Source organism: Rousettus aegyptiacus, unplaced genomic scaffold (genome assembly GCF_014176215.1).
Source record: "Rousettus aegyptiacus isolate mRouAeg1 unplaced genomic scaffold, mRouAeg1.p scaffold_m13_p_13, whole genome shotgun sequence".
Lineage (NCBI taxonomy): Eukaryota > Metazoa > Chordata > Mammalia > Chiroptera > Pteropodidae > Rousettus > Rousettus aegyptiacus.
In genome coordinates this window covers 26948559-26975744 of record NW_023416288.1, presented here as the reverse complement: position 1 = coordinate 26975744, position 27186 = coordinate 26948559, and the positions used below count along the sequence as shown (strand labels likewise).

Sequence of the window (27186 nt, the reverse complement as noted above, 5' to 3'; positions counted from 1 at the left end):
ACAGTTGCAACTGTCACTGCTCCCTGTTTTCTTCCCTTCCCACCCCCTCACTCACAAACCGGTCTCTCTCCTTTCTGCGCCCAGAATGGCCATTTCTCGCCTGCGGGGCACACCTCTGCCACCTCGGACCTGACGTCGGAACTCATCAACAACTCTTGCACGAACACCAGCTGCATAAAGCTAAGGCGCGCCACTGCGCCCAGGGCCCGAAGAGATGCGAAGCAAGACTAGCTCTGATCTTTTCCCTTAACCCTACTGTTCCTTTCGTGCTCCTCAAGAGCTAGGAGCACCCCTAGCTTTCCTGCAGGTGTCAGTGCCCAAAGTGACACTGACAAGAAAAGCTTTGCTGAGAGAAGCGAGCGGGCTCCCGCTGGGGTGCGGGCTTGGGGCCGGCGTGCGCCGCCGCGCGCCTCGGCCGCCTGGGCCGGGACTGGAGAGCAGCTGGCGGCCCTGGGTCGCGTCTAGGCGCGGGGCGCGCCGCTCGCAGTGCTGGCGGCTGACAGGGGCGGGCGGGCGTGGACGCGCTGCGTGCGTCCAGCGGCTTAGGAAGTGGAACTGGGAGCGCGTGGCGCAGACTGAGCGGGAGTTTTGGAGGGAGTTTGCATGTGGTCAGCGCTGGGCTCCTAAGCCAGCCCCCAGCTCACATTACACGCTATTTATAACCTCTCAGAGCCGTTTCCCCCTTGAAAGCAGTTCTCTGGGACCACCTTCTTTTGGCTTCAACCTCTCCTACTCTTGACATCTGAGTAGCTCCGAGGGAAGCTCCTCCAGGTCAGAGTGTTTATATGTAAAGGAGACTGGCCACTAGGGCTCAGGACCAGGATTATCCGAGCTCTGCAGAAACACGGGCGGCTATTGCTTTGGGAGGGGGAAAAGTCACACTCTTTCCAGTGAAAAGTGACAGAAGGTGGTGGCGTTTGGAACCGTCGTGAAGTCTTCTGGCTGGACCCCGAGACTTGCATGCTATGGAACACCCGCTCTTTGGCTGCCTGCGCAGCCCTCACGCCACCGCGCAAGGCTTGCACCCGTTCTCCCAGTCCTCTCTCGCCCTCCATGGAAGATCTGACCACATGTCCTACCCCGAGCTCTCCACTTCTTCCTCGTCTTGCATAATCGCGGGATACCCCAACGAGGAGGGCATGTTTGCCAGCCAGCATCACAGGGGGCATCACCACCACCACCACCACCATCACCATCACCACCAGCAGCAGCAGCACCAAGCTCTGCAAACCAACTGGCACCTCCCGCAGATGTCCTCCCCCCCGAGCGCTGCTCGGCACAGCCTCTGCCTCCAGCCGGACTCCGGGGGGCCCCCGGAGATGGGGAGCAGCCCTCCGGTCCTGTGTTCCAACTCTTCCAGCTTGGGCTCCAGCACCCCAACCGGGGCCGCGTGCGCGCCGGGGGACTACGGCCGCCAGGCGCTGTCACCAGCGGAGGTGGAGAAGAGAAGTGGCGGCAAGAGGAAAAGCGACAGCTCAGGTAAGGGCGCGCCGGGCACCATGGGCGAAAGGGGCGGAGAGATGTCTGGGAAGATTCTCTCGCTATAGTGAGGCGGCAGGGAAGACTGTACATGTCTTGCCCTTTCTGGCTCCCCGCCGCGAAATTCCGCGGGGCTACTTCGATCCTGTTATTTGGGGACACGTGTTTCTCCGAGCGGAACACTGTAGCCAACAGCACTAAGCTCTCCAAGGTTCAAACTAGTTTACCAGAGGATCGGGAAAAAAAAAAAAAAAGGACAAGTGACAGTATGTGAAATCGATTGCGAAGCGTGACCTTCCATTTGAGCAATGGGGAGGGGAGTGCACCCTAGGATGCAGCATCCGCTGGGCGTGCGTGCGGACTCCGCTCCTTGACTTTTTCCCTTGCAAGTTTCCGACTCTGAGTGGCTCGATTTTTCCCATCGTTAACTGGATTTCCAAATTATTGCACAATATTTGGAACTTGCAATGGAACTTGGCAGAGCGTATGAGAAAAAAAAAACTTAGTTTTTTTTTTTTAATTCTGATTTCAGAGTTCTTTAAATAGCACCCTATTTTAAATGGTAGAATTTTTCTTTTCTTGGGAAAGAAGACATAATCTAGGAATTTAGAGGATTTTAAGGAATGTGTCAGAGAATTGTAAATAAATACATGACTCTTGAGGAAAGACGAGTAAACAGTAGTCGTATTGGTGTGGTACTAATCTAAAGAGAGAATCTGAATTTCAAAAGTGGAAAGTAATATCCTCCAATTGATAATTATCGGAAACGAGGACAGGGAAACAAACAGCAACCCCAGGAGTGCTGGTTCGCTCTCTCTCTGAGGCTGGTATGCAAGGGCGAGCACAGGAGGCGCTCATCAACATGGGGATAAACTGAGTAGCCACGCAAAGGGGAATGTGACTGAAAGCGGATGCTTGAATGCACAATCTGCCAAGTAAATAGTAGCAATCCAGAGAAACTAAAGTTTTCCAGGCAACTCCTCAATGCCCTTTCCTATCTGTATCATTCTGAAATTATTAAAAGATGCTTTACAATTAATTAAGGGAGATGCGAGTTTTTGTCTGTAGCGATAGCGCAACCCGCGTCCCATCTTTTTGGGAGATGTCATTTGTTTAGTATAATATTTACATATGTTCTACGTTTGCAGAATTGGTTTAACAGTCCTTGGAGGGAATTCCAGATATGGGTTTGAAGGACTGGCAAAATGTTTATCTTTCATAATGCTTTAGGTATGATACCACATAAACGACAATGACTGAGCCCCATATTTCACGTTCCTTTGCAGCGATGCTTATCGATTGTTCTTTAGCGTGAGTTATGGGAAATCTAACTTTTACTCTCAAGGTCAGGGGTGAACTTTTAATGGTGGATCGCAAATTAGTTTATATCTAAAGAAGTTGCCAGCAGTATCACTCATTTTTAATAGTTGTTACTAAGCATAAGTGAAACTTTTAAGACAGAGTTAAAGGTTAATCATAGCAAGGTTTACATCTTCATTAGAAAAGAAGTCAATTTGAGAATGCAATGACCCTCTCAGAGACTCAGCATTTGATATCAATAAAACTTTTTTTGGAAACAGATCCTAGTTCGGATTAGTCAGCACACTTTTGTAATTACCAGAAGCTCTTACTATTCATTTTTACACAATGAGAAATCTTTGCGATGGATTATTCCTTATTCTTCCTGAACTGAACCACTGCACCTAAGTTTCTTAGGGCAAACTGGATTTTCATATAGACACATGTTATTTTGGTTGCAAGGAAATAGAGAATGCAGGATCCAAGAACTGGTTTGCTTAAGTAATGTTAATAACAACTTTCTTAAGAAAATTGATTATATTTATGATTCTACTCTTCTTTGGTGATAAATAACTATGTAACAAAATAAGTTTATTTTTACATGTTGAAGCTAATAATTAGAGTACTGGAAGACAAACAAACACAAAAGTTTGCATCAGCTACATAAAATGTTAATAGATTACATCTTAAGTAGGAAATACAATTAGTCATCACCAAGGATAAAATCACTGGGGAATTAGAATGAATGTTTTCTTTGATGGGATATTTTGAAATAAATTTGGCTAACTAAAAGGAAATATCACAATAGTTTTTAGTTTAATATATGTATACTTATTGCAAATAAAATTTAATTTACCAATTTCACTATTTGAGTTAATTAATATTTGTTGGATCTTTAAGCAGAATTAACTTCAAGTATCTTTTGTGATGATATTACAATCAGTGTCCCATAATTTATGTTCACAGCTATTTCATTTTATAATATTATAAGGGCATCTTGATATAGCAGAAATTAAGCAATATAGAAAATCACTATAACTCTAATATATTAACACATATATCTCTTTGCTTATAGCACGATTTTAATATTTCAATATTTCCGAGAAATAAAATTAATTTCTGAACTCTTGAAATTTTAAAATTGTATTAGATGAAAGTCACGTCATATGTCATAGAGACCATTTACATTTTGTTAGACAGTTTATAATTACTATGTGTTTATAGTTCAGAGTAAATGTAGCACATAAATCCAGGGCAAAGTCGGAACCAAAATTCTATATATCAGCATCTAATACCTAGATTGTATGTGTATATGTATGTGTGCATGACCATGTGGAAAATTAATAGAGTTTTAAGCACTAGAAAATATTGAAAACAACCCCAATTTTATCCAAGGTAATGATGCTGAAACTACAATATGTTACATTTTCCAGTGTACATTTACATGCATTTCCCCTCCCAAACATACACATTTACAAACTTAAAAAGCTTAAGGATCTAGAAACAAATACTTATGAACTTTATGCTACCGTTATAGTTTACTGACAATTGAAAATAACCAAGTTTAATAGAAAAACACACTGTTATTTTTTATGTGTGTTAAACATTTTTGCAACTTTGAACTTGCTATGCTTTCCAGTGTTACTGGCAGAGCCAACATCTGCCACATCTTCAAAGGAACTCTTAAAAATCGAAACTTTACAACTGTACTTAAAACAATCTATACAAAGCAGGTGATTTTGAAAAAAAGTCTATAAATAGGATGAATTACTTGACTTCAATTACATTTAATTGTTCGCCAAGCAATGTAGTAATATAAAATTCCCTCTTTCAGTTAAGTAACCAAAATAGATTAATCCATCTAACTTTAATTTTTACGCAGGTAATGTAAAGTATAAATACATACCTCTTTTCTATTCATATTGATTGAATGAATATATGCACATGTTTTATAAAAAATAAAAATTATATTTAAATGAAGTGATTTGGGGATGTGGGTTTTACAAGGTTTTGAATCATTAGATTCTTGTAAAATTGCAAATATTTTATTTATAGCTACAAGATCATAAAATATTTATTGTCAAATTATGTCTCTCTATATGCCTAGCTATAGAGAATGACAAGAATGACATTAATAAGCTGGAAGTTAAATAGAAAGTAATGCCTTACCCACATTAACTCTCATATTATGTAATTTTTCTAGATATTTTAGTCATCATACTTTCTAAAAGGAAAAAGCCACTTTATTATTTATCTCTGTGTTATTGGATTATGTTTTTTTCAACATTTGCTTTAGAATTTCAAAAAGTCTCTAAGACCTTCATTATTATAGGAGAATATTAAACAAAATGTCTTGAATTTACAAAATAAAAAATACAATTTTCAGTATTTTTCTTGGAGTAATGGATTAATTTTAGGTTCTCAACATTTTTAAATAGCGACCTGACCAAAAAAAAAAAAAATCCTAAGTATCATTGACCTATATAAGCGTTCTCAAATGATTATACTCAAAAGTTAAGAGCTGCAATATTTTTAGAATGTAGGTGCTTTATTGTTGAAAGTCAGCAATGAATGAGAGTTAAACTGCAAATAAAAATAGATATAGTTTCAAGTTCTGTGTAATATTTTTATTTATAGTTTATTTGGAAAAGAAAATCATTAAATACAAGACATAGCACCTCCAAAACTTATTTGGGTTAAAAGCTCAGTACTAAATATTTAAAATTTTAATCTTTGTTTACAGTAATTATCAATGGAAACCATTACGTTGGCACCTGTAAGCTCTTAACTAAAAAATTTTAAATATAGATTTTAAGCATTAATGAGGTTTCCCTGTGTTTAAAAACATAGACCCTTCATCACAGCATTGGAACTTATAGTAACTTACAATATTTGTTGCAAGACCTAAGTTGTCTAGAAATTCATTTTAAACAAAATGAAATAGGAAAAGGGGTCGACCCCTCCTCTTAGATTCAGAGAAATTTGGGAGACTAATTTATTAGAATTAACTTTTTTTATTTGAGAAATAGCTAAATTATGTAGGAAACCTGTGCATATAAATCTATTGTATATACTGGCCTGGTAATGGCACCAATTTTATTCATTTACTATATTAAAAATGGCAGCCAGAAACACACAACAAAGATGTGAGGGCTATTTAGATTTTCATTTCAAATAAGGAAAATCGATATAACACAGCAGTATGTTTTAATTTTAGACTGTGTTCACTTCGGTAATTTTTTTTTTTTAAATATCAGAGCGTGTCTCTTTCCCAAGCATTGCTACAATGATTACAAACATCTATGAATGATAAATGCTAAGAATGGAAAAATATTAGAAAATAAAATACACACAGGAATTTCTTAGTTAGTATTTGTTGAGTTCAAGATCCGGATGATTTATCTCTCTCAAATTCTCTGTATTTTTTCCAAAATGTTTTTATAATAATAAAATGTTTTGTGGGGCAACTATATTAGCATATGAAGTGAGACTATCATGAGTAGCATTTCCTCCTTCCCCCATTGTAATCATAAAATCAGAAAGATTAATTCCTGAGTGGCTAGTTAAATTACATTTCCTGGATTATGGTATTGGCAATTGATTTCAATGGTTTAAAAAAAGGGAGGGGGAAGAAAAGGGGGTCGAAACACAAACTGAGACCAAAGTCCACAAATCAGAAATTGAGGTAGGTATGATATATTTCCTATTTAACATGTTTAAGCAACAAAGCAAGTTTTATTGCCACAATTTATTTCTCTGTATTATATGATTTAGCTATTTATAAGATTTAGTTATCAATAATAAGCTTTTTGTTAAGTTTGTAAAGAAAATGAAGCATTAACATTTTTCCTGCTTTTGTTATGATGGCCTTATAACTATTTCTTGAAATAGCTGTATTCAACTGAAACTCTCAAGTAGACAAGGAGGAATAAAATAAAGAAAAATTAGTTGCAACTCTCTACACTACTCCTAAATAGTCATCGGTGTAGTTCAAAATCCAACTGAAGAAAACCTTGCAGAATGTTTTATTTCTCTTATGGAGTTAAACAATGGTAAGGGTTATTTGGGCCTTCAGTTTGCATTACTTATGTTGAGGCAGAATTAATTTAAATCCAATGTCCTTTTCTCTAATGGTTTTCCACTGACAAAAGTATAGTGGATTTATTGTCACTTTAAGAAAGTTGCATTAGATAGTATTTTATGATACAAAATAATCAATAATGTATTTCAGAGTATTTCTACGTAAAGTCTTTAATATATTACTAAATTAACAGAAAGTTACTTATTAAGAATATACATTCATATGTGATTGATGGGTCAATTGTTATTTTTCTTCTATATTTGGTATTTTAAATGTACAATAAAAAAGTAACCCATTATTCATAAAGCCTTCATTTATGATGTTACATTTTCTACAGCAATATGATATTTCTGAATTTATACATGTTTCTGTCTTTAAATTTGGTACCGTGTATTGGAATATTGGTTTTCACTGGATTCTGAAAACCTTTTGTGATATGTTCTTTGGTCTCTTACATGTACATATAAACAACAATAATCAGGTAAAACCTATATTATATGTATACATTTTTGAAAAGGGTTTTAATGAGCTAGAGGAAGGTTCATTCAAAAATAATCATTTTGCTCTCTTTATATAGATGTAAGATCAATAAATTAGATCTTTAACTTATATGATATTGTTATATTACTTTTAAAAGTTAGCATTTTTTTAAAAAGTGAATATTGTAAATATTTGTGTATTTTGGTGACTTAATCTTTACATCCTTGGAGTTTTTACTTGTACTGCAAATATGAGTTTACAAGGTAATACTCGTAGTGGTAATGTTAGCATTTTGATTAAAGATTTAAATTCAAAAACTGTTTCTCTTCAAAATTTCATAGAATAAATTCAATGCAAATGTTTCAAATGTATTTAAATATCTTATTGTTTCATAAGCTTTTTTCCTAAGATGTTTTAGATGTTTCTCGAAGCTTAGATGGGCTATATTGATTAAAACGATCAATGCAAGGTGTTTATTTTTCATAGTTTTTAGTTTCAACTGTGTTTCAGTGGGAAGAAAACAGGGAAGGTGCCGAGATAACGGGGACACGGAAGCTATACTTAAAGCGCACTTTAAAATAATCCGTTTCTGTAAGGAGATACCCTAATAGGTGGATAGAATTCCAAACTTAATTACTTGATAACAGATCACCTGAACTAGCGCGCCCACATTAAACACTGTACTACGATATTCAACCTTCCGGCAACAAAATAAAATATTAGGCTTGAAGCATATACAGCTGTGTGGAGAGTCCAACAGGCTGAAACTGGTAATCAATGAGAGTCATTAAAGTCAAACATGCCAGCTCCCCTGCAGCTTTTTTTTTCTTTTGTTTTTCTTTTCCTCTAGCTCATTATTCTCCACATATTTCAAGAGATTCTCATAATACTACAAGAAAAAAAAAAAATCTCCAGTTATCTTACATGACTGTGGGCAAGAAAATGAGTAAGATGAAGTCATCTCTCTCTCAGGCTCTGCGGAAACCCAGAGGCGGGTCCAGCTTAGGTTGCTGGATGCCAGTAGAATTTTAAAGGCCTGGAATTTTGCTCTTTGAAAATATAGCCTTAAAGCTTTGCCAGAAATGACACCCAAATAAAAACTTATTTTTGCAAAGTGATAGTTATTTGCAAATGTAGTGGTGAAAAGTATTCGGTGTCTGTAGAAATGACTTTTTACACTGTCTGGACTGCACAGTAAAACTTTTGGATGATTTTTCTTAGCCTCTTGAAAAACTAGCAAACTAAACTGAAGTGTGTTCTTATTAGCTGGAAAAAAATAAAATGAGTAGTGATTGTAATCAAATGAACAATGAATACCAAGTAAATTTCACAAATGATTGGTTTTATTTTGAAAGCAAATACGTATAGTTTAGTAAAATAGAATCGTGCCATGAAAAACTTAGCGGAAACTAAATAGATAAAATATGGCTTTGATTTTGTAGGAAAATAGTAATTTGGCAAATGGCTTTCACATTTTAAGAACCATCTAAAGAGAACTTTACTACTAACTGGGTAGATTGAAGTTAAGTAACATCTCTCCCTATTTAATATTTTTTCAAAAGTAAAATGAGCTCATAGTATGTTTACTGATTTTCACAATTAAGATCTCTGCAACTATAGGTGTAAACTATATTTACTTTGGAACTTTTCTTATTTGAAATATAATGCGTCTGACTGCATTAAACTAGACAGCATCTAAACTGTTGAGACAGACCGAAATGACAGGAAAGCCAGAGGTTAGGCATCCAAACCTGGGAGCCTGCTTCTATCCATATTTCCAAGATTACCTTCTTTTCCCTGTCTTCCTTCAAAATTCAAGGAATTAGAGATACCTTTTTTCTAGAACAATTTTTTTTCCTGAAAATAGAGCTTTACCTAATATATTCTTGGATACTCAGATGTTTGGGAAAATAAAAAAAGCGGCAACACTATTATTAGTAGTAGTATTGTTTTGCATATTGAGCCATTACTTGATAAATTGTAAAGGATATAGCTTATTTCTTAGTCATCCTATCAGACAAGGAAAAAGGTGGCACATTCAAAGGGATAACTGAAGAGAGTCTGATGATGACTATTTGATGGTGGCAGCAATGTAGGGAAGAAACAGGAAATGGTGAATACCCCAGAGCCTGCCATAAATCGAAGAGGGCAAGTAGAGGAAGCTTTTTCAAGAATCCAGACAGAAGCCTTCTGGCAAAGTTGGGACCTGAGGGGAGCATTGCAGCTGATACCCGATACCATCCAATAATCTGTCTTCATGCCTTCCAATCTCCTTCTGTTGCCTCCCTTTGGTCAAATATAATCAGAAGACAAAGAAGCATAGCTCATGGGTCTCAGTGGATGAAATCCATAGAAGTCAACCTACAGGAGAAATTACCAGAGTAGATCTAGGAGAACACGTCTCACTCTTTCTCTTACTAGTTGCGATTTAACTTCTCTGTACCTTAGTTTCCTAAAAACTATACTGAGTTATAAACATAAAGCACTTAAAACAATGTCTGGCTCAGTAGGTGTTAACTATTATTTTTATCAAATACCAATATAGGTGTAAGTATATTATATAGGTGCGCACCATCTGAAAACAATTTCTGTCTTATGTTACCTGTTTATTTGTATTTTACTACTAATATTGCTATAGGAAAGATTGTTTGCCTAAAAGATCGCTAAAGATTTTAAATAATCTGCAACGCTCCCTCAAATTATGTCAAAAGCCATTTTCTTCAAGTATTGGGTGAGTTCTAAACCAAGTTGTGTAAAGGACTCAAGTTGCCTTTCCTTGATCACCCGTAAGACCCACTCTGTAGCCTCTTGCTTGGGCATCTCCTAACCTTTCTCAGGTGTATTATGCCACTCTCGAACACCTGTTTGTCAAGAAGAATGTACAGAGGGGCATTTAGTCAAGAGGGAATAGAATTTGAACCAAAGTGATTTAAAAACAGCAGTGAAATGTCAGGTCTCTGTTTCAGGAGGTTGGGCATGACATTTTTCTGTCGTGTTTGTTATTTTTGGTGGTCCCATTTGGAGACTCTCATGAATGACAAATATGCAAATACCACTAAAATGCATAAAAACAATTTTTAGTTTGGAGATCATCAATTTTTTCAAAGAAAATAATTTACTGGTTTGTTTGTATACTTATTTATATTTAATAAATTATTGAGAATTATTTCTTAGGTTGAGGTCAGAGAGAAAAGCAAAACTCGCCTGAGTTGCACATTTTGAGTGATGAATTAGTTTGACTCTGTTTAGTTGAGTCACTTCTCCTGCACCTACAGTTCAATGCAGGGGATTCAGAAATGTATTTCAGAGAAAATATTAAATTATTGAATGTGATGGTCTGTGGCAGTTGTTTTTGAATAAATAGTAGAATCAAATACTGTATTAAAATTCAAAAGGCCGACTTTCCTTTAAGGAAAGTTAAGATGGTTACTAAATCTATCAGGGTGATCACTTCCTAAGTTTTAGTCTAATCATGATGTTGTATACCTGAAACTAATGCAACATTATGTCAACTGTAAGAAAAATAAAATTAAAAAAATATGTATATGAAACGCTAGCTATGGCTTCTGTGCTAGTTAATGGGAGGCTGGGAGGGAGTAAGGAGAGGGGTACGAGGAGAACAAAACACTGAGTGTTCAGTAATAAACAGCAGTGACAAGAAAGGGGCAACCGCATCAACCTAGTTCTTTGTTCTTGGATTACAAGTTAAGCTTAAATTGTTGGTTTTTAAAAATTAGTCACAATCTGTAATGTTTAAACAGATGATTAGAATCAAAATTATCAAGACACTAGAAGAGACCCAAGGCATCATCCAGTTCAATGAATGTATTTCCTAGAAGAGAGAAAGCGCCCAGAGAAGTTAAGTAATGTCTGTTCATTCAGCCAAGTAGTGGCAGCTCGGCTTCTATATACTGACTTCAGCCTAGTGCCCTTAAAAGAAAAATCTCATAAAATATTTTTAAACCTTAAGTTTTCAGTCTTCCCAATAAAAATAAATTTCAGCATCATTTAAAATGTTGGCTACTGCTTTTGAGTGAATAAAATGCAATTTCACAAAGTGCTTTACTTGGGTGTAAACTACCTCTTTCTGAATCTGATTTTATGTCAGATTACCTCAGTCATTTTTCATTCTTGTTTTATGAATATGAACACTGTTATACTTTTAGGTTCAATTTTCTAATTTTCTAATGATGTCGTTCTTTTCACTTACCAATGTGCTTATATATTTTGATACCTACCACAATAAACCATTGCATTTTAGTTTAAACCATAGTTTAATGTCTAATAATATATAGATGGACTTTTGCTATATTTTATCTATGGTTGATAGATATTTATGTAAACAATCACATTTTGGGTATCCATTTGTGAATTGAAGAATCTATTTCTGTTTTAAAATTTTTAATTTAACACAAGTAAATTTTGCTAAGTTGAGCTTTTCCTAAAATACTTTTGTCTTTTTATGTTCGAAGTAATAAATAGCAAATAAGTAGACATCTCGCAACTTTCCCTCATCTCAAGTCATTAACTTTATCTCCATTTTGTAAATATTGATCTTACTTTATAAATTTAATACAATCTTCTTGCACAAAAGATACTTCAAAGTATTAATGGTTGGTCATTTTGCCTTTGCTGACCAGATGTGCCTTCTTGATTTCTCCTGCTCCTGCCCAAATCCATCTTCCCTCACAATCTGTAGAGACCAGAGCCATCTGCTCCTCCCCAATACAGTGAACCTTATGACCTCTGGAATACTCTAACACTGACCTCTCAGGCTAATTCCAGATCATTAGTTCTTACTAAACCCTCAAAATACAAAATTAAACATGAAAAATACAATTCATTCTTCCAAGAGATTTTTTCCTCTTTTTGTCTAAACGCACTTTATTTCCAAAATAATGAAAAAAATATTCCTCTTATACGTAGTTAATTTTGAATTACATTTAAAACATCTTCACATTAAAGGTCTCAATTGATCATTTCTCCTTTTCCACTGGACTTATATTCAGGACTTCATCATGCCACTTTTCCCTACACATTTCAGCCCAAATCCAGTCTATTGAACATCCTTCTATATATTTTTTTCCATTCCTACTTTGATGCCTCTTGTTCTTAATTCAGATTTCTCCCCAGGACTCCCAATGTAGCCATCTCTGAGTATCTTTATTTTTTTTCATTCTTCCTTGATAAAATTCTGTATTGAACATAAAGTAATATTTTAGCTAATGTTCATCAGTGATATACTACTAGATTTTACTTATACTGAATTTTGTGTGCAAACAAATTTTGTTTAATATCAGGAAGATACATATAACACAAGTAAATATAATACATAATATAATTAAATATATTCTATAATCTCATATATACTATGAATCTAATCAAATACATAGAAAATTATATCTAGAGCAGTATTCTCTTTATTTAGTCTGTGGAACACAATGCTAAAGGCTAGTTTAAAACAATGTTCTTATACTTTCTAATGTGAGTACCTAAATATAAATAGTCATGGTTGTATTCAAGGAGTTTTCCACAAGATTTTCAGCATCTCTCATTTACTCAAGAACCCCTAGTGACATGGCATATATTACTTACTTCTAATTTCATTGAATAAGAATTTAGGGCTATATATAAATAGGCTTCTGTAAGAATCTCTCAATTCAGTTATTAAAAGACTTTATTGACCTGGGCTAGTTTTGTTGACATTGATTTCGTTTTTGTTTTAGCCAATTTATGTTCAATAAACTTGTATATGTCTACCCCTTTTTCAAAAGCTTTTTATTTTGAGAAAATTGTAAGTTCATATGTGGTTGTAAAAAAAAGAATATAGAGAGGTTCCATGTACTCCTTACCCAGTTTCTCCCGATGATAATGTCTTCTATAATTATAATACAATAATGCCCATAAAACTAATATTGAAATAGTCTATGAAAATGATAACGATACAATCCACTAACCTTATTCAGATGTCACTAGTTTTACAGGTACTTGAGTGTGTGTGTGTGTGTCTAGCCATATGCTGACTGTCAGATTTAGTCTGTATTTTGAACTCATAGCCTACAATATAGTCTTCTAATATGTATTTATTATTTTTATTAAAATCTGGCTTATGACACCTTCTCAGGTCAATACTCCTTACATTAATCATTGTGTTTTCCTTACCACATTAATGTCTATATATTGCATAATAATACACTTATACTTTGCCTCACTGTTTGCTTTGCTGTTCCTATTTCACGTGTATTTAGTCATGGATTTGAATTACATGCACTCCCAGAGGAAAAATAAATGTTTTCTTTTTCTTTTAGTGCGTATCCAGCATTAGATTAGGTGCACAGAAGGTCTGAGTAAATCCAATTTTTTTGTCATCGAAAATGCTTCACTAATGATGCATGAATTATCTGTGTTAGAAGTTTTCTGAGACTCTCGGTTCTAGGCTTGCAGTAGGTCAGATTCAGAACATTTTGGGGCAATTCATAGGAGAACTTAGTGAATATCCAACTTAAATCATATTTTGTGTTTGTTTCTGATTTATATTTATAGATTCTTTCTAAAGTAATATACCAGTAATTATGTGGTATATATATTTATTTATGAATAAATCTGGACAAAAATAAATATGCATTTTATTAAAAACTTTATCATAAATAAGCAAGAAAATCTATATTTTAATAGGTAAGATTCTATATTTTTAATAACTTAGCGTTGCTAAAACCAATTTAGTGATTATTTAACCCAACTAATAGATGGAAATGCCTCATTCCATTATTTTTGGCTGAGATGTGGGATTCTATAAACATCTGTGGAATTATGCTATGCATTGTTGAGTTTTTGCACATTACATACAGCCAAATAATAGTAGTATTTAAAATGTCTAAAAAACTAAAAAATAAATTAAAGTTGAAATCATTGACTAATTTGGAAAATATGGAATATTCATCAATCTGCACTGCAGTATTGAATAAGGACACAAATAGTTGGTGTTTTTTTTAAAAATAGATTATTTTTAAAAATTTCAGGTGGACTGGATTTTTTACAAAAGAAAAACCACTTTTATAAGGACATCGATATAATGATGCTGATTCCATCCATGATGCCTGTGTCCGTATCATTCTCCTTCGAGTATGACTGATTAACCATATTCAAATAACAGTGCAGGATTAGAGAATGTGGATCTGGACACTGACAAGTGACGATACATGAGATGGCCTGGCCAGTAAGGAAAGAGCAATGACGAAGAGGTGGACAAGCTAAAACAGTCATTTTCCTTATGATTCTGAGCTTAGTCACACATTACATAAACTGTCTGATGACAGGAAAGTTTGCAATACGCCCACCTGTCACCTGTGCAAGTGAGCTAGAATTTATTTCTGTAAGCGTTCAAATCAATTCATATTGCAATACATTTTGACAATTTTTTAAAAATTCTGTTACCTATGACTCTGATACTGATTCTATTTCAACAATTCCTTCAATTCGTAGAGAAAAACAACCTTTACATCGTCCATGCTTCTGGCCTTTTTCATTAATGTGGTATCATAAGATTACTTTATTAAGACTGGTAACCCCCAATACTGATGTTACATTGGAATGATCTGGGCACCCTTTAAAACACCAATGCCTCATTAATTATGATTACATTATTCTAGAGTAGAGTTGAAGTTTTTAAAATTTTAAAATGAAAAATTATAGCATTAAAAGTATAGAGAAAATAGTATAATGAACCCTCATGTGCGCGTTATGTTTAATATTTGTCACTCATGGCAAATCTTAACTCATTTATACCATCCCACTCTTCCCTCATCTTGTCCCAATTATTTTCAGACAAATCTCAAATATTTTATCATTTTATCTGGACATCAGTGTTAGCAATTCTAATGTATAGCAAGTTTGAGAACTACCAGTTTAGAAAATTCTTGTTTCTAGATTGGAAGTTCTGAGAGGCAGGGACTCTATATTCTAAACCTTATCCTTTTCTGGACATAAAGAACAATGTCACACCTGGCTGCTCAATAAAAAATTATTGATTCACTAGAAATGACCATTTGTATGTCTGTGTTTATCTCTGACTATCATAATATTCTTCTATGCTGTATAGAATTGGTAGCCACTAGCCCCATATGGCTATTTAAATTTTAACTAAAATTAACTAAAATTTAAAAGTTTCTCGATATCACTACCACATTCCAGATGCTCAGTAGCCATATGTACCTACTGGTTAATATAGTGAACAGGGAAAATATTGAACATTTCCATCTGTTAGAAAGTTCAGTTGAACAGTGCTTCTAAACAGAAGGACAAATTTTCTTATTCTTCAGCTACTGAAAGAGTCATCAAGGATGGGAACCTCCTCAAGTGGAGGAAGAGATTATGAGAATTTAAATACCACATGAAACCAAATACGATTCAAAGTGTAACTGTCACAGTTGAAGCACATCTGAAAGCAAAATGTAAGGAGCATTATTTTGCTAAAACTTTTTGGATAAATGTTTGATTTGCTCAACCAAATATTCACTTAAATAAAGTACATTCCTGGTTTTGCAGAGACCAACGCATATCCTAAAATAATTATTAATTAAATAATGTATAAGCCTGAGATTTCGGTAATTATCAAAATGAAAGCAAAATCAGAGATATTAAATTATGGAATTATAAACAGAGAATTAAAATGAAGTATAACATAACGATGGGTGTAAATGTTAAAAAAAATAGAATTTTGGAAGCGAGAAGGCAAACAATGAAAGCAAATTAAAAAATGTAAGGTCAACTAGGGAGATTCTTCCAGGCCTCTTGAGGAATAGGGAGGAGAACATTTTTCTGGGAAAGGGTGGGGAACATGCCAGGAATTAGGCTAGATTTTCCAGGGGGAAAGTTTGAAAACTTAATAGAATCAGACAGTGGCTATCGATGATAAAATAAGTATTAAATTTTAATTCTTCTCAAAAGATTTGGTCTTTTATCATCCCTGGTGTGAATTTCAGCATTGCAATTCAGGTAGTTGGCAAACAGAAGAGCCTATTAAGGGAAATGCTTAATTTTTTAGGAAGAAAATGAGGCTAAAGTATCCATCTCAGCATTAGGAAAGAGCAAGTGCGAGGAAGAGTGAAGCATAGGGTGTCGTAGGTCTGTGCTGTGAAACAGCTGGGCCTGTCTGGCTGTGGCCATACATTACACAATCGAGCTGCCACTACCACAGAGAATTGACTATGTGGGAAGCTGGAAGACTATTCATTGGTGGATTCATTTTTAATAGAGATTAACTGGTGACTCATTGATGATTGAACTACTAGCAATTTATGGGAGAAAAGGCAATAACTTAACACTACATATTAAGTTAACCAAAGATATCACTGGATACATTCATGTTAAAATTTATGAGTTAAGATTGTATAATTAAGTATAAAAATGTAGAAAAATGTTAGTGATTGCACTTAGGCCCTCTTAGGGCCACAAAAATACATACATACATACATTTATGCATGCACGCATGCATGCATACATGCATACATATATACATACATACATACGTACATACATACATACCTACATACATACATACATTATAGCACTGGGCTGGGCATACTTAAGTGTCCTTGCAATTCTCATTGTTTTTCAGAGGTTTTGGAATAGAAGTAGGCCAGACCAAATATAATTTGAAATAAAGTTTTATTGACAGTGTGGAAGAAGAGTGGGGAAAATATCTTAGTAGTTTTCAGTAAGTAAAATTGATGATTTACTTTCGCATTGAAAATTTGCTCATATCACATTGGTGGCCAATGGCGTGTAATTGTGTGGATGTGATAATCTATGTTATTCGTGGTAACTTTTTTTTGCTTTAGATGAATAAATCTTAGTTTTTCCCAATTTTTTAAAAAAAAATGTTCTTTTTATCATGGACACAGAAAGTAGAGATAAGAGGTTATTCATTTATTTTACAGGAACCACTTAGAAGAAATCATCTATATATGTGAAGCATCTCTTTAAAAAAAAAAGCATCACTAATTAAAGTACGTTTATTAGTTAAATGCAATAAAATAGTTGATTTCTATGTTAAATTGTGTTACTTCAAAACTCAGAATATGAAAAAGCCAAACTAAACCAATAGGAAATTTAAATATGTTATTCAAAGTGGATGGAATAAATTGGGTCCATAATTTAACTGTGTCCTAAAGAGTTTCTGAATTAGGGAGAAGCTACTTTACACGAGTCACAAGCAGAATTATTATCAAGGGATTTCCTTCATTAGGTAGTTGTCCTATTCTTAGATCAGATACAAATACTCTCACATTTAATCTGTATTTCTCTTAATATTAAAAAAAAAACTTTCTCATTTTATGCTTTCTAATGGAATTCCATTTCACTTCGAATCACCTTTTTACCTTAGGAAGCAGAATTAGTATTTCAGATCAAGTTGAATTCCTTAGAAACAAGTAGCTCGGAGAAGAACTATTTAGATAAATGTTAATTAGTGTCAAATTATAGCCTATCCTTCCCCTGGTTCCTGACACACACACTAACGCAATAGTTGTTTCAATGGTATTATAATTCACAGGCTCAGACGTAATTCACTAAAAGCCTGCTATTTGCCAGGGACTTGGTTCTGCGCTATTCACACTAAGGTGAACAGAACATCTTGAGGTTTCTGGAAAGGTCCACACCATAGCAGCAAAGACAAAGATGGAAGCAACTGGATACAACAATATGATAAAGGATATAATAATGTAACAAAAGTGACGGAAATATACAGAGAAATCCAGAAATCCAGGAAAGTTTCAGAAATAATGATGTCTCCCTCAGTTTCTCTCACTTCTTACTTTCTACTTCTGATGTCAATGAGTGCATCAAAATCTTATAAGACTGTGACCTGGATAAAATTACTTTTGGAAAAAATAAGTAAGGATCCTTATCAATCATAATGATATGAAATACAGGATAGGTTTTGGGTTTCTGTAATCATACACGAAATTTATCCCTAAGGCATTCTTGTTCAGATTCTCTATTTTTATGATTTAAGCAGTCCTTTGTCTTATGCACCAAGGTTTGTGGGCAGTGATTCATCGTAGATAGCTAAACTTTGTAATTCAAAAATAGGGACTGATGGATGGACTATAGACTAGTGGTTACTAGAGGTAGGAGAAGGTTGGAGGAGGAGGTAGACGGGGTAAAAGGGGTCAAATATGTGGTGACAGAAAGAAATCTATGAGAGGTGAACACAGTGTAAATATGCCTTACTGTTAAAGTGTACAGCTGAAGCTTATTGTATTTCATTAACCAATGTCACCATAAAATGAATAAATAAATAATAAATACCGTTTTTTTTTTAAAAAAAGAGAAAAATATTATATGATAAAATCAGAGTGAAAGGTAAGATGTTTTGCTACTTGGTAAAATACTCTGTACTATTTTTGGCACGAAATCGATGTCATCTTGATAAGACAAGGGAAAATTAGGCCCATAGGAGACATTGTAGAGTAAATTTACATATGCACGACTGTGATGTTATTAGCTCTCCTATTGCAAGTACTGAGTTTAGATGAATTTTGTGAAACAAGAAAAATGACTGTTTGTCCTCCCTAGGTTTTCTTTCTTTAGTCTTCTTGGCATTTCTCTCCGTCTTTATCTTGAGAGCTGTTAAGACTTTCCTGCAGGATGTATTTAAACACCTTCATTGAATGTTAGAATTGGAAGGGATTCTAGAATTTATCAAAATCACCCCTTCAGTCCTAAAGAGAAGAAAATTGAGACGCAGAGGGTGGCACCCTTAAAATAATGCCTGCTGGGCAGAAACTAATAACTTTCTCTTATTTTTATAATCTGCTGTTTGAAAATATCATCCTGTTTATTTGTTAAGATATTAGATAACTAAAATTTTTCTTTCGAAGATTGTTTAGCTAGTCACTTTCTACAATAAAGGCAAAAATTGCATATAAATCTACTTTTCTAGGCTAGCATTATTATAATTTAATTACCACTGTCCATTTGATTTGAATGAATACTGAGGGTTGGTTAGATGATTTTTTAAAAATTTAATCAGGAAGACAGAGAATTTTCATTGATGTGATCCCTGTGTCTTCCTTGCACGACATTTACTTCCTGGTGAAATCAGTCATTCATTGAGAAGTAAGAATTTGAGTTTTTCTGGATTTGATGACCACTCTTAAAATTAACTTTGAAAATTCAGAAGTGTTCTCTCAGTGATTAATATGACAGTTAAATCTATAGTGTTATAGTTGAAATTACTTCATGATCTAGCGTTTGAGGGTTTTCCTGTACTGCAAGTGCTCTTTCTAAATTGCAGGTATCTTACTTGATATCATCAAGTAAGCGATCCAATTCTTCACTTTTGTTTTATTATTCCTTTAATTATTCTCCTAAAGATAGTCAGTGTTGCCAATTCATTAAGATGCTTCCTCCCCCCACCTCCTCTTAATTTAGAATAGTATTAGTTTCCTTTGCTCATTTTCTTTTCTCTAAGTTATTCTGGAAATTTATATGGAGGAAGTCATATCAATTCACAAATCTGACTGTATTAAATCACATGGGTTTGATTTGCCAAAATATATAACATTGTCTTGAACATTTAGAGTGTGGTTAGAAGGAAGCCTGAACTGTAAGAAAAGGTTTTTTTGTGTGTGATGTCCACTTAACCAATAAATCTGTCATCACTGACTGGTTTCCATTTCCTCTGAAATAAACAAATCACTATTAAGTCCTTTGAAGCAGGAGGCTGCCAGGAAACACGAAAGTCACTTTTGCTTCATCCTCCAAGATAAAGTATTTAATAAATGGAAATGAGATGCAGAAGAAGGAGCCGTGGGGTCTTTACACCTGCTACAAAGTCCAGCAGCTCTCCACAGAGCAGGAATTCAAACAAACCTCAAACCTCGACTTTCAGCAAAAGTACAGAGACGAAGCCAAGAATAAACTCTGCAGGGCCCTTGGAAATTTCTTAAGTAGAAAGCCTGAATTGTGGGAACATAGGAAATTTGAAGAGGAAAAGCTAGGAATCTGGAGGCCTGTATTTCTCTACTGAATTAGCTCTATAGTTTTTTTATCTTTAGAATCCTTCATATTCTACTTTAAATCAAATGATAATTGATCCTCTATAGAAACTTTTATTAGAAAGTCAGAGTCTTGGTTAAAGAGTAAATATCAAACATTGATATTTAAAAAAAACAAACAAACAAAAAAAATGAGGGCTTTTTTGTTTCTGTTTATTTAATTTCATAGATTTTCAGACTTATGTTTTATTTTTATTTATCTCATTCAAAATAAATGAGTCCCTTAAAGTAAATGCACATACATTCTAATCAGCAATCCACTAAGGAAATAAAAATTCACATAAAAGTCAGGGCAAAAAGAGACACCAAATGTCAAAACTTTTAGAAAGACCAAAAAGCAAGTAAGGTACATAGGAAATAAACAGACATTAAAAAGAAAACTGAAAGTGTTTCCTAAAATAAACCTTCAAATGACGATACACTGCTATTTCCCCTATATTTTGTAATCACCCTTTATTTTTGACTAGGGAATTTATTTGTCTCAATGATGAAGCGTATCTCTCTTAACCTGTCTCCTTTATCTGTTGTTATAAGCTCTTTGAGCACCAGCAACTGTGGTTCCTATTGTTGTAACAATCATAATACTAAAAAAAAATTAATACGTACATACATACATACATACATACATACATACATACATAAATAAAATAAAATGGCCCAAATTAAAATTTTTATTTTAACTAAAAATTATTTTCATCTCAAGTTTCAATAAACTTATTAACTAAGTTATATATTTTTTCAAGTAGATGATGTTGAAAAGATCAGGAGTGTAATTGAGGAAATCAAGACAGCAAGTTGTTTTGTGTTTGCTGGTAGCTCAGTGACACGAGAATGATGTCATTACTGTACTCATGCTTCTCATTACCTGCCAGATACAAGCCTGTCCTTACTTTAAAGATACCCATACTATGCAGTTATTCTGTCTTCATAAAGCTCGCATGTTCATTTATTATTTTAAAAATAAATTTAGTGCTATGCCATTCAGATATTTTAAAGATTATCATAGAAAATTTATTTTGCTCAACAGTAACATTTGGCCACAAGATGATAGTTCTTAGTTCATTCCATCTTTTTGAAAACTGAATCTTTCTACTCATCAACTTTTCATCAATAAATTTATAATTATATTGGTTTTCGAGATTTCTGGTACTTTTGAATGAAACTTTTGTATGTGGCTGTGAAAGAGAGTCTAATATGCTCTGTGTGGCTCTCATAATTGGGAACTACAATAGGAAAGTTGATATTCTATCCACAGCTATAGCTTTGGTTATTTACAGATATGGGATTGACTGCTATGCTGGTATATTTGAAGCTCAAGTAATTTATGTCTCTGAATTATTTGATAAAATGTATACAGACCTTTTCATTTTAAGGCTTCCGTTCCCACAGTATTGGTAATACTTGCGACTTTGATCTCCAGATCACGAAGAATTCATTGTCTCTCAGGCTACTAGTTTCTAATAATGAGAAACATTAATTAGTTTAATGGAGCTGTGTTTTTAAATTTTCATATACACACATTCAATTATTGATCTTTGGAGTAGTTTCATTCTTTATAAATCTCAGGATGAAATACAAATATATTACCAAAAGTACTCTCAGTCACGGCACGGTGTGGATATTAAAGAGGATGTGGAAAAAGTTTGAAGAAATGGGGGCTTGCTCCATTGTTTTAAGCCAAAAATATCAAAATTTGGCTTATAAGAAGATGGAAACTAAAAGTCTGCTTATTCCTATAGGGGATTAATGCATTACTCAACCTTGAAAAATTATATTGCCTGGCAACTACAAAATATGTTTAATTCTCCCAGTCCTATCTTTATTCTTTCATTTTGGAACCAGTATCATTCAAAAGTTCTGATCTGCTGACAGTTAAAATCTCATTAGCATGTTGTACAACTAATATTTTCCTAAGACTTTAAGAGCTGTTTGATATATACTCTTTTTTATTGATTATAAGTAGAGTTGATTCAATATTTTTTTCCATATCTACTTAACTGCTTTTAGTTTAGGAAAATGGTGAACTGAAAAACACTAAAGCTCCAACACTTCCCTGAAGAAAAAGCACTGTGTATTACATTAATATGGCGCCCTTCTTTGTAAACCTCAAAGTTCCTAATTATAGAATTCTCTAAATAATCAGTCTTTGGTTCATTTTATTTTTCCTTTTCAAAAATAATCCAGAAGGCAAATAGCAGTAGTAGTAGTGGTTTTTTTGTTCTGTATTTTCTTACTTAACACCAAAAAGAGAATAAATTGTAGTATGGAGCAGTGACGATCTTGTCCTTTTTTAATTCCAGGGTATAAGGATAGTCTTGTCTAAAATAAAAATAAAAGTTAACTTTGCAAAGTTCTGTCTAGCTATAAAATTGTTTTATTTTACCCTATTTGCCTGGATTCGTTCCATTGTGTAATGTTATCTCATATTATGTGATTAACTATAACTATGGTGGTAGCAGCACCTATATCTGCTACCCCAGCCAGTCATTATCTGTTAGTGAAAAATTTATCGATTAGCTCAAGTGAGTAAAGTGATGCTAATAATGCCAAAACCACAAGCTTAGGTTTTGTGACATTATCTTCTTTCAGAGAACAGCTTTTTTTTTTTTTTCGTGGCTATAGAACACTGCTTTAATGATTGCCAGCCATATATAAATGCATTCTGTGCTGCACAAGGAACTGTGTGTGTTTGCCCAGCTATAAAAGAAAAACCCATTTAAGAATACCACTTTGGAATGGTTGATCATATTTTTGGGGTGATTGATTCATGTCCACACCCCTTCAGTCATTTATAATGTGTAGATTGACCACCTCCCATTGGCAAAGTGCTGTACTTCTAATAATATATGTGGTTGATTGAAAAAATCAAAAAGTGTCTAAAGCTAAGTTCCCATTATTATGTAGGTGCCTGGGTGACCAAGCCAATTGAATGAGTGTGTCAACATATTCATCTATCAAGAGGAAAATCGAAATAATTTGAATTTTCCTTTCTCAAACCATGCTAATTATCTTAGCTCTAAGATATCAGTTACAGATCATGACAAGTTCGATATGGAGAAAAGATAGCCACTTACCATTAGAGAAGCGATTCATGTATTTAGTTTTCGAAGGCTATCAATTTTACAATCTGAACAACTGTTAAATATTTCCCTCACCCTAATTTCTTAGTTTAGAAATGCATTTTTTTAACCTGATTATTATAAGTGTCCTTCACCAGTCTACCCCAATGCTTACATTCTGTTTTGTGTTGTTTTGTTTTGTTTTTTCTTAATGGAAGTACGACCATTGATTTAAATATCTTTTAGTGACTACTGACAATGTGTCAGGTACAGTCCTGGAACCTTAAGGAAAGATCAGTTGTTCTCAAACTGAGGTGATTTTATTCCCCAGGAGACACTTACAGTATCCAGAGACAAATAATTGTCACAACTTGAAGGTGGGTCGAATGCTATTGGTATCTATTGGTTAGGAACCAAAAATGCTATTAAAAACTTCCACTGCACAGGTTGGCCCCCACAGCAAAGCGTGATCTATTCCAAAATGTCAGTAGTGTCTAAATTGAGAAATCCTTGGGGAGGGGAAGGGTGGAGAGGATCTAAGAATAGGGCCAGGTTCTGCTCTTAGGACACACCCATCTAATCTTTCCTTCATTAAAATCCTTGAATCAACATACTCCATGTTGCTCATGACCTACACTCTCTTGCCAATAGTTTTATCCAATTCTTTACCCTTCTCCGTGTGCTGAGATTCAACCCCAAGAGAGCTTTGCTTTCCGAAGGAAAGGACATTCTGTGCTCTTTTGTGTTTGTGAGATTTTGTTCTCGCTATTTCCTTTGTCTGGAATACCCTTCTTTCTGTAGCTACAGAAATTCCACTCATTCTTTAAGACCCAGCCCAGATGTCACTTCCTCCCTGAAGCCATCCTTACTCACCCTGGAAAAGGTATTCACTTCCTCTAATAGTCTTATAGCTTATCATGCATACTTTTATTTTTCTGAATGAGTCATTTTGCATAAATGTTATTTATTTATTAACACTTCTCTCTTAAACTTAATCGCAGAGATTGAATCTTTAGCTGCAAGCGCAGAGGACAATGTCTGGCACAATTTCTATTCAAATATTTAATAAAATACTAATATAAGTACTTGAATAGCCGTAGAAAGAGAATGATCCTAAATTGCATGGAACTTTTAAAAATAAATAAGCTTGACCTGCTTTACTCTAAAGTTTTTAAAATTCTGGGTTTAGACGTTAGGCATCCTTTGACGTATAACAGACATAGATATAAAATTTGCATTCCATATACACACAGGAGAGTGCAAGATCATTTCTTTTTTCCTACCACTAATCCCTGTGCAATATTTGCAAATAAACACATGAAAATTATTTGCAAAAATATCCAACTTTTTGGTTTCTACACCACTTATATTTCTAGATAACATTGTATAGTTTATAAGTAAGTTTATATATTAAAAGTAAATTTGGATCCTTCTGCTTCCAAAAAGATAGAATAATTACACTTTTTTCATTTCCTTTCACTAAGAACAATTGAAAGCATTGGACATCACATATAAAATGAACTAAAGAAGATTCTGAAAGAAAGAGAAAGGAAGGCAGACAACTGGAGACGTTGTGACCCAGGAAGTGACATGATGGGGAATTTGCTTTTGCTTCATATGTTCCAGACTTGGAGCTGAAGAAGCCAACAGCTTCAAAACACCAACAAACACAAACAAAAAAGTCTTCAACAAAAGTCCGTTATCTTTAGGCTAAGGTCCAGAAAAGGGGTAGCAAAGCAAAGCAAAGCAAAGTACTTTAAGACAACTGCTCTACTCAAACAAACCAACTTTTTTTTTGGTAAAAGTCCCTGTTAAGAGCATCAGTAACCAACTGATGAATCTGAACAACTTAGATGAACCTGCAGAGTTATGGTGAGTGAAAAAAGCCAATTCCAAAGCCAATTCACCATTCAGATGAATCTGAACAACTTAGATGAACCTGCAGAGTTATGATGAGTGAAAAAAGCCAATTCCAAAGGTTCCATACTGTATTATTCTATTTATGCAACATTCCTGAAAGGACAAAAATTATAGTAATGGAGAACAGATTAGTGGTTGCTAGGAGTTAAAGAAAGGTTGGAGATGAAAAGTAATTGGGTATGCCTATAAAGAGCAGTAGGAGAGATCTTTGTGATAGAAATGTTCTGTGTCTCGACTGTTTCATAGCCAATATGCTAATTGTAATATTGTGCTATAGTTATGCAAGATTACCAATGGGTAAAACTGGGTAAAGGGTAGATTTCCATGTGTCATTTCACTGTTTTAGTATTTCTTTGTGCTACTTTTGATTGCATATAAATCAACAATTATATTAACATAAAAAAGGGAATTTAATCAAAAATTATGATGGCTTAGTAGTTCTTTAGAATGTCTTTATATATGTAACATAATATTAGTTTATTTAACTTCTTACATGGGCTATGATACAGTTTATACTCATAGTAGATACTTTCCCTTCCAATGTGGAGATGTTAGCATTGCTTTCCACATAGGAACTACTTCTTTTGGCTGAGAATAGAAGATCTGCTTACGTGACTGTGTTTAGAGATGTCATAACATATGTTCCATACTTTTATGTCACATACATTATAAATTACTTAAAGTATTTAGGAAATCTGAGTAATTAAACAGGAATTTTACATGTTGTGACATGGTTCTAAAAAGGCATTCTAAGACTACCCTAGTCATAACTAGTTCACCTAATGTACAGTTTGATCCTTGAACAATAAGATGGTATTGTGCGAACTGTTTAGATCCGTTGTTGGTAGAATCTAAGGGTGAGAAGATGAGTTAATTTTTGATGGGTTCTAGATCATTCCTTCTTCCCAGGATATGCTTGTTGATGTCCAGTGGTCTTATGATGGGGGAGCAAAATTACCAAGTAATCATGTTGGTCTGTTAATGACATGGTCACCCATGTTGTTAAAAACCCTGAGAATTTTGAAATCATATATGGCTTTGAAGGTTTTAGATTGGAAAGGTACAAGTCATTAAATGTTGCTGCTGTGTTCTTTTCTCCTTATTTTGCATTTCTTCCAGTAGGATCTCTTTTGATACAAGTTCGAAATGGATTACTTGGACAAGATTGTCTTGTGCAATAATTAAGAGCACAGATGCTGGTGGAAGATTCCTCAGAATTAAACCCTATCTCTGTGCCTTACTGGCCTGTGACCTGACATGTGTTACTGAACCTCTCTGTGTCTCAGTTTCCTTATTCCTGAAATGAAGGATTAATTGAGTCAATAAATGTAAATGCCTATAATAAAGTCTGTCACAAAATAAGTACTACTTAAGGGTTAGATATTATTATTATGTCAACATTAAGAATGCTGTAGAAATTACATTGTATTCTTAAAGAATTATTTTTTAAAAAATAATTAGAAATGGCATTGCATTAGAATTTTTACCAAAGACAATAGCTTACCGTCTTCAACCATCAGGTATAAGCTGGAATTGTCTGGCTTTTGTTCAGTACCTACCATGCCCTGTTGATGATATAGTAAATGATCCCCGCCTTTAATTGCTCTGAACAGGAGCTTGACAATTTTTTATAGCTGTAGAGAGGGACTATATATCAAATCCATTTATAGATACCAAAATTAGACATTCAGAACCAATCTTTTATTTCTCCTTTAATGGTCTTAAAACCATTGATAGCTTTCTAGTATCAAGATAAAACTCTCAGCGTGGAAATCAAAGGCTCTCACAGGCTGGCCCTGTCTTCATC

At 34.4% G+C, this 27186-nt stretch overlaps 1 protein-coding gene across 1 annotated transcript in view; it reads left to right on the top strand.

Annotated features, from left to right (window-relative positions):
• The first annotated feature begins 590 nt into the window (after positions 1-590).
• MEOX2 (mesenchyme homeobox 2) overlaps positions 591-27186 on the top strand; it is a 60589-nt gene continuing 33993 nt past the window's right edge. Inside the window, exon 1 of the mRNA XM_016165872.2 lies at positions 591-1479. Coding sequence (XP_016021358.1) covers positions 966-1479 — 514 coding nt within the window. The 5' untranslated portion in view covers positions 591-965. The remainder of the gene's footprint in view (positions 1480-27186) is intronic.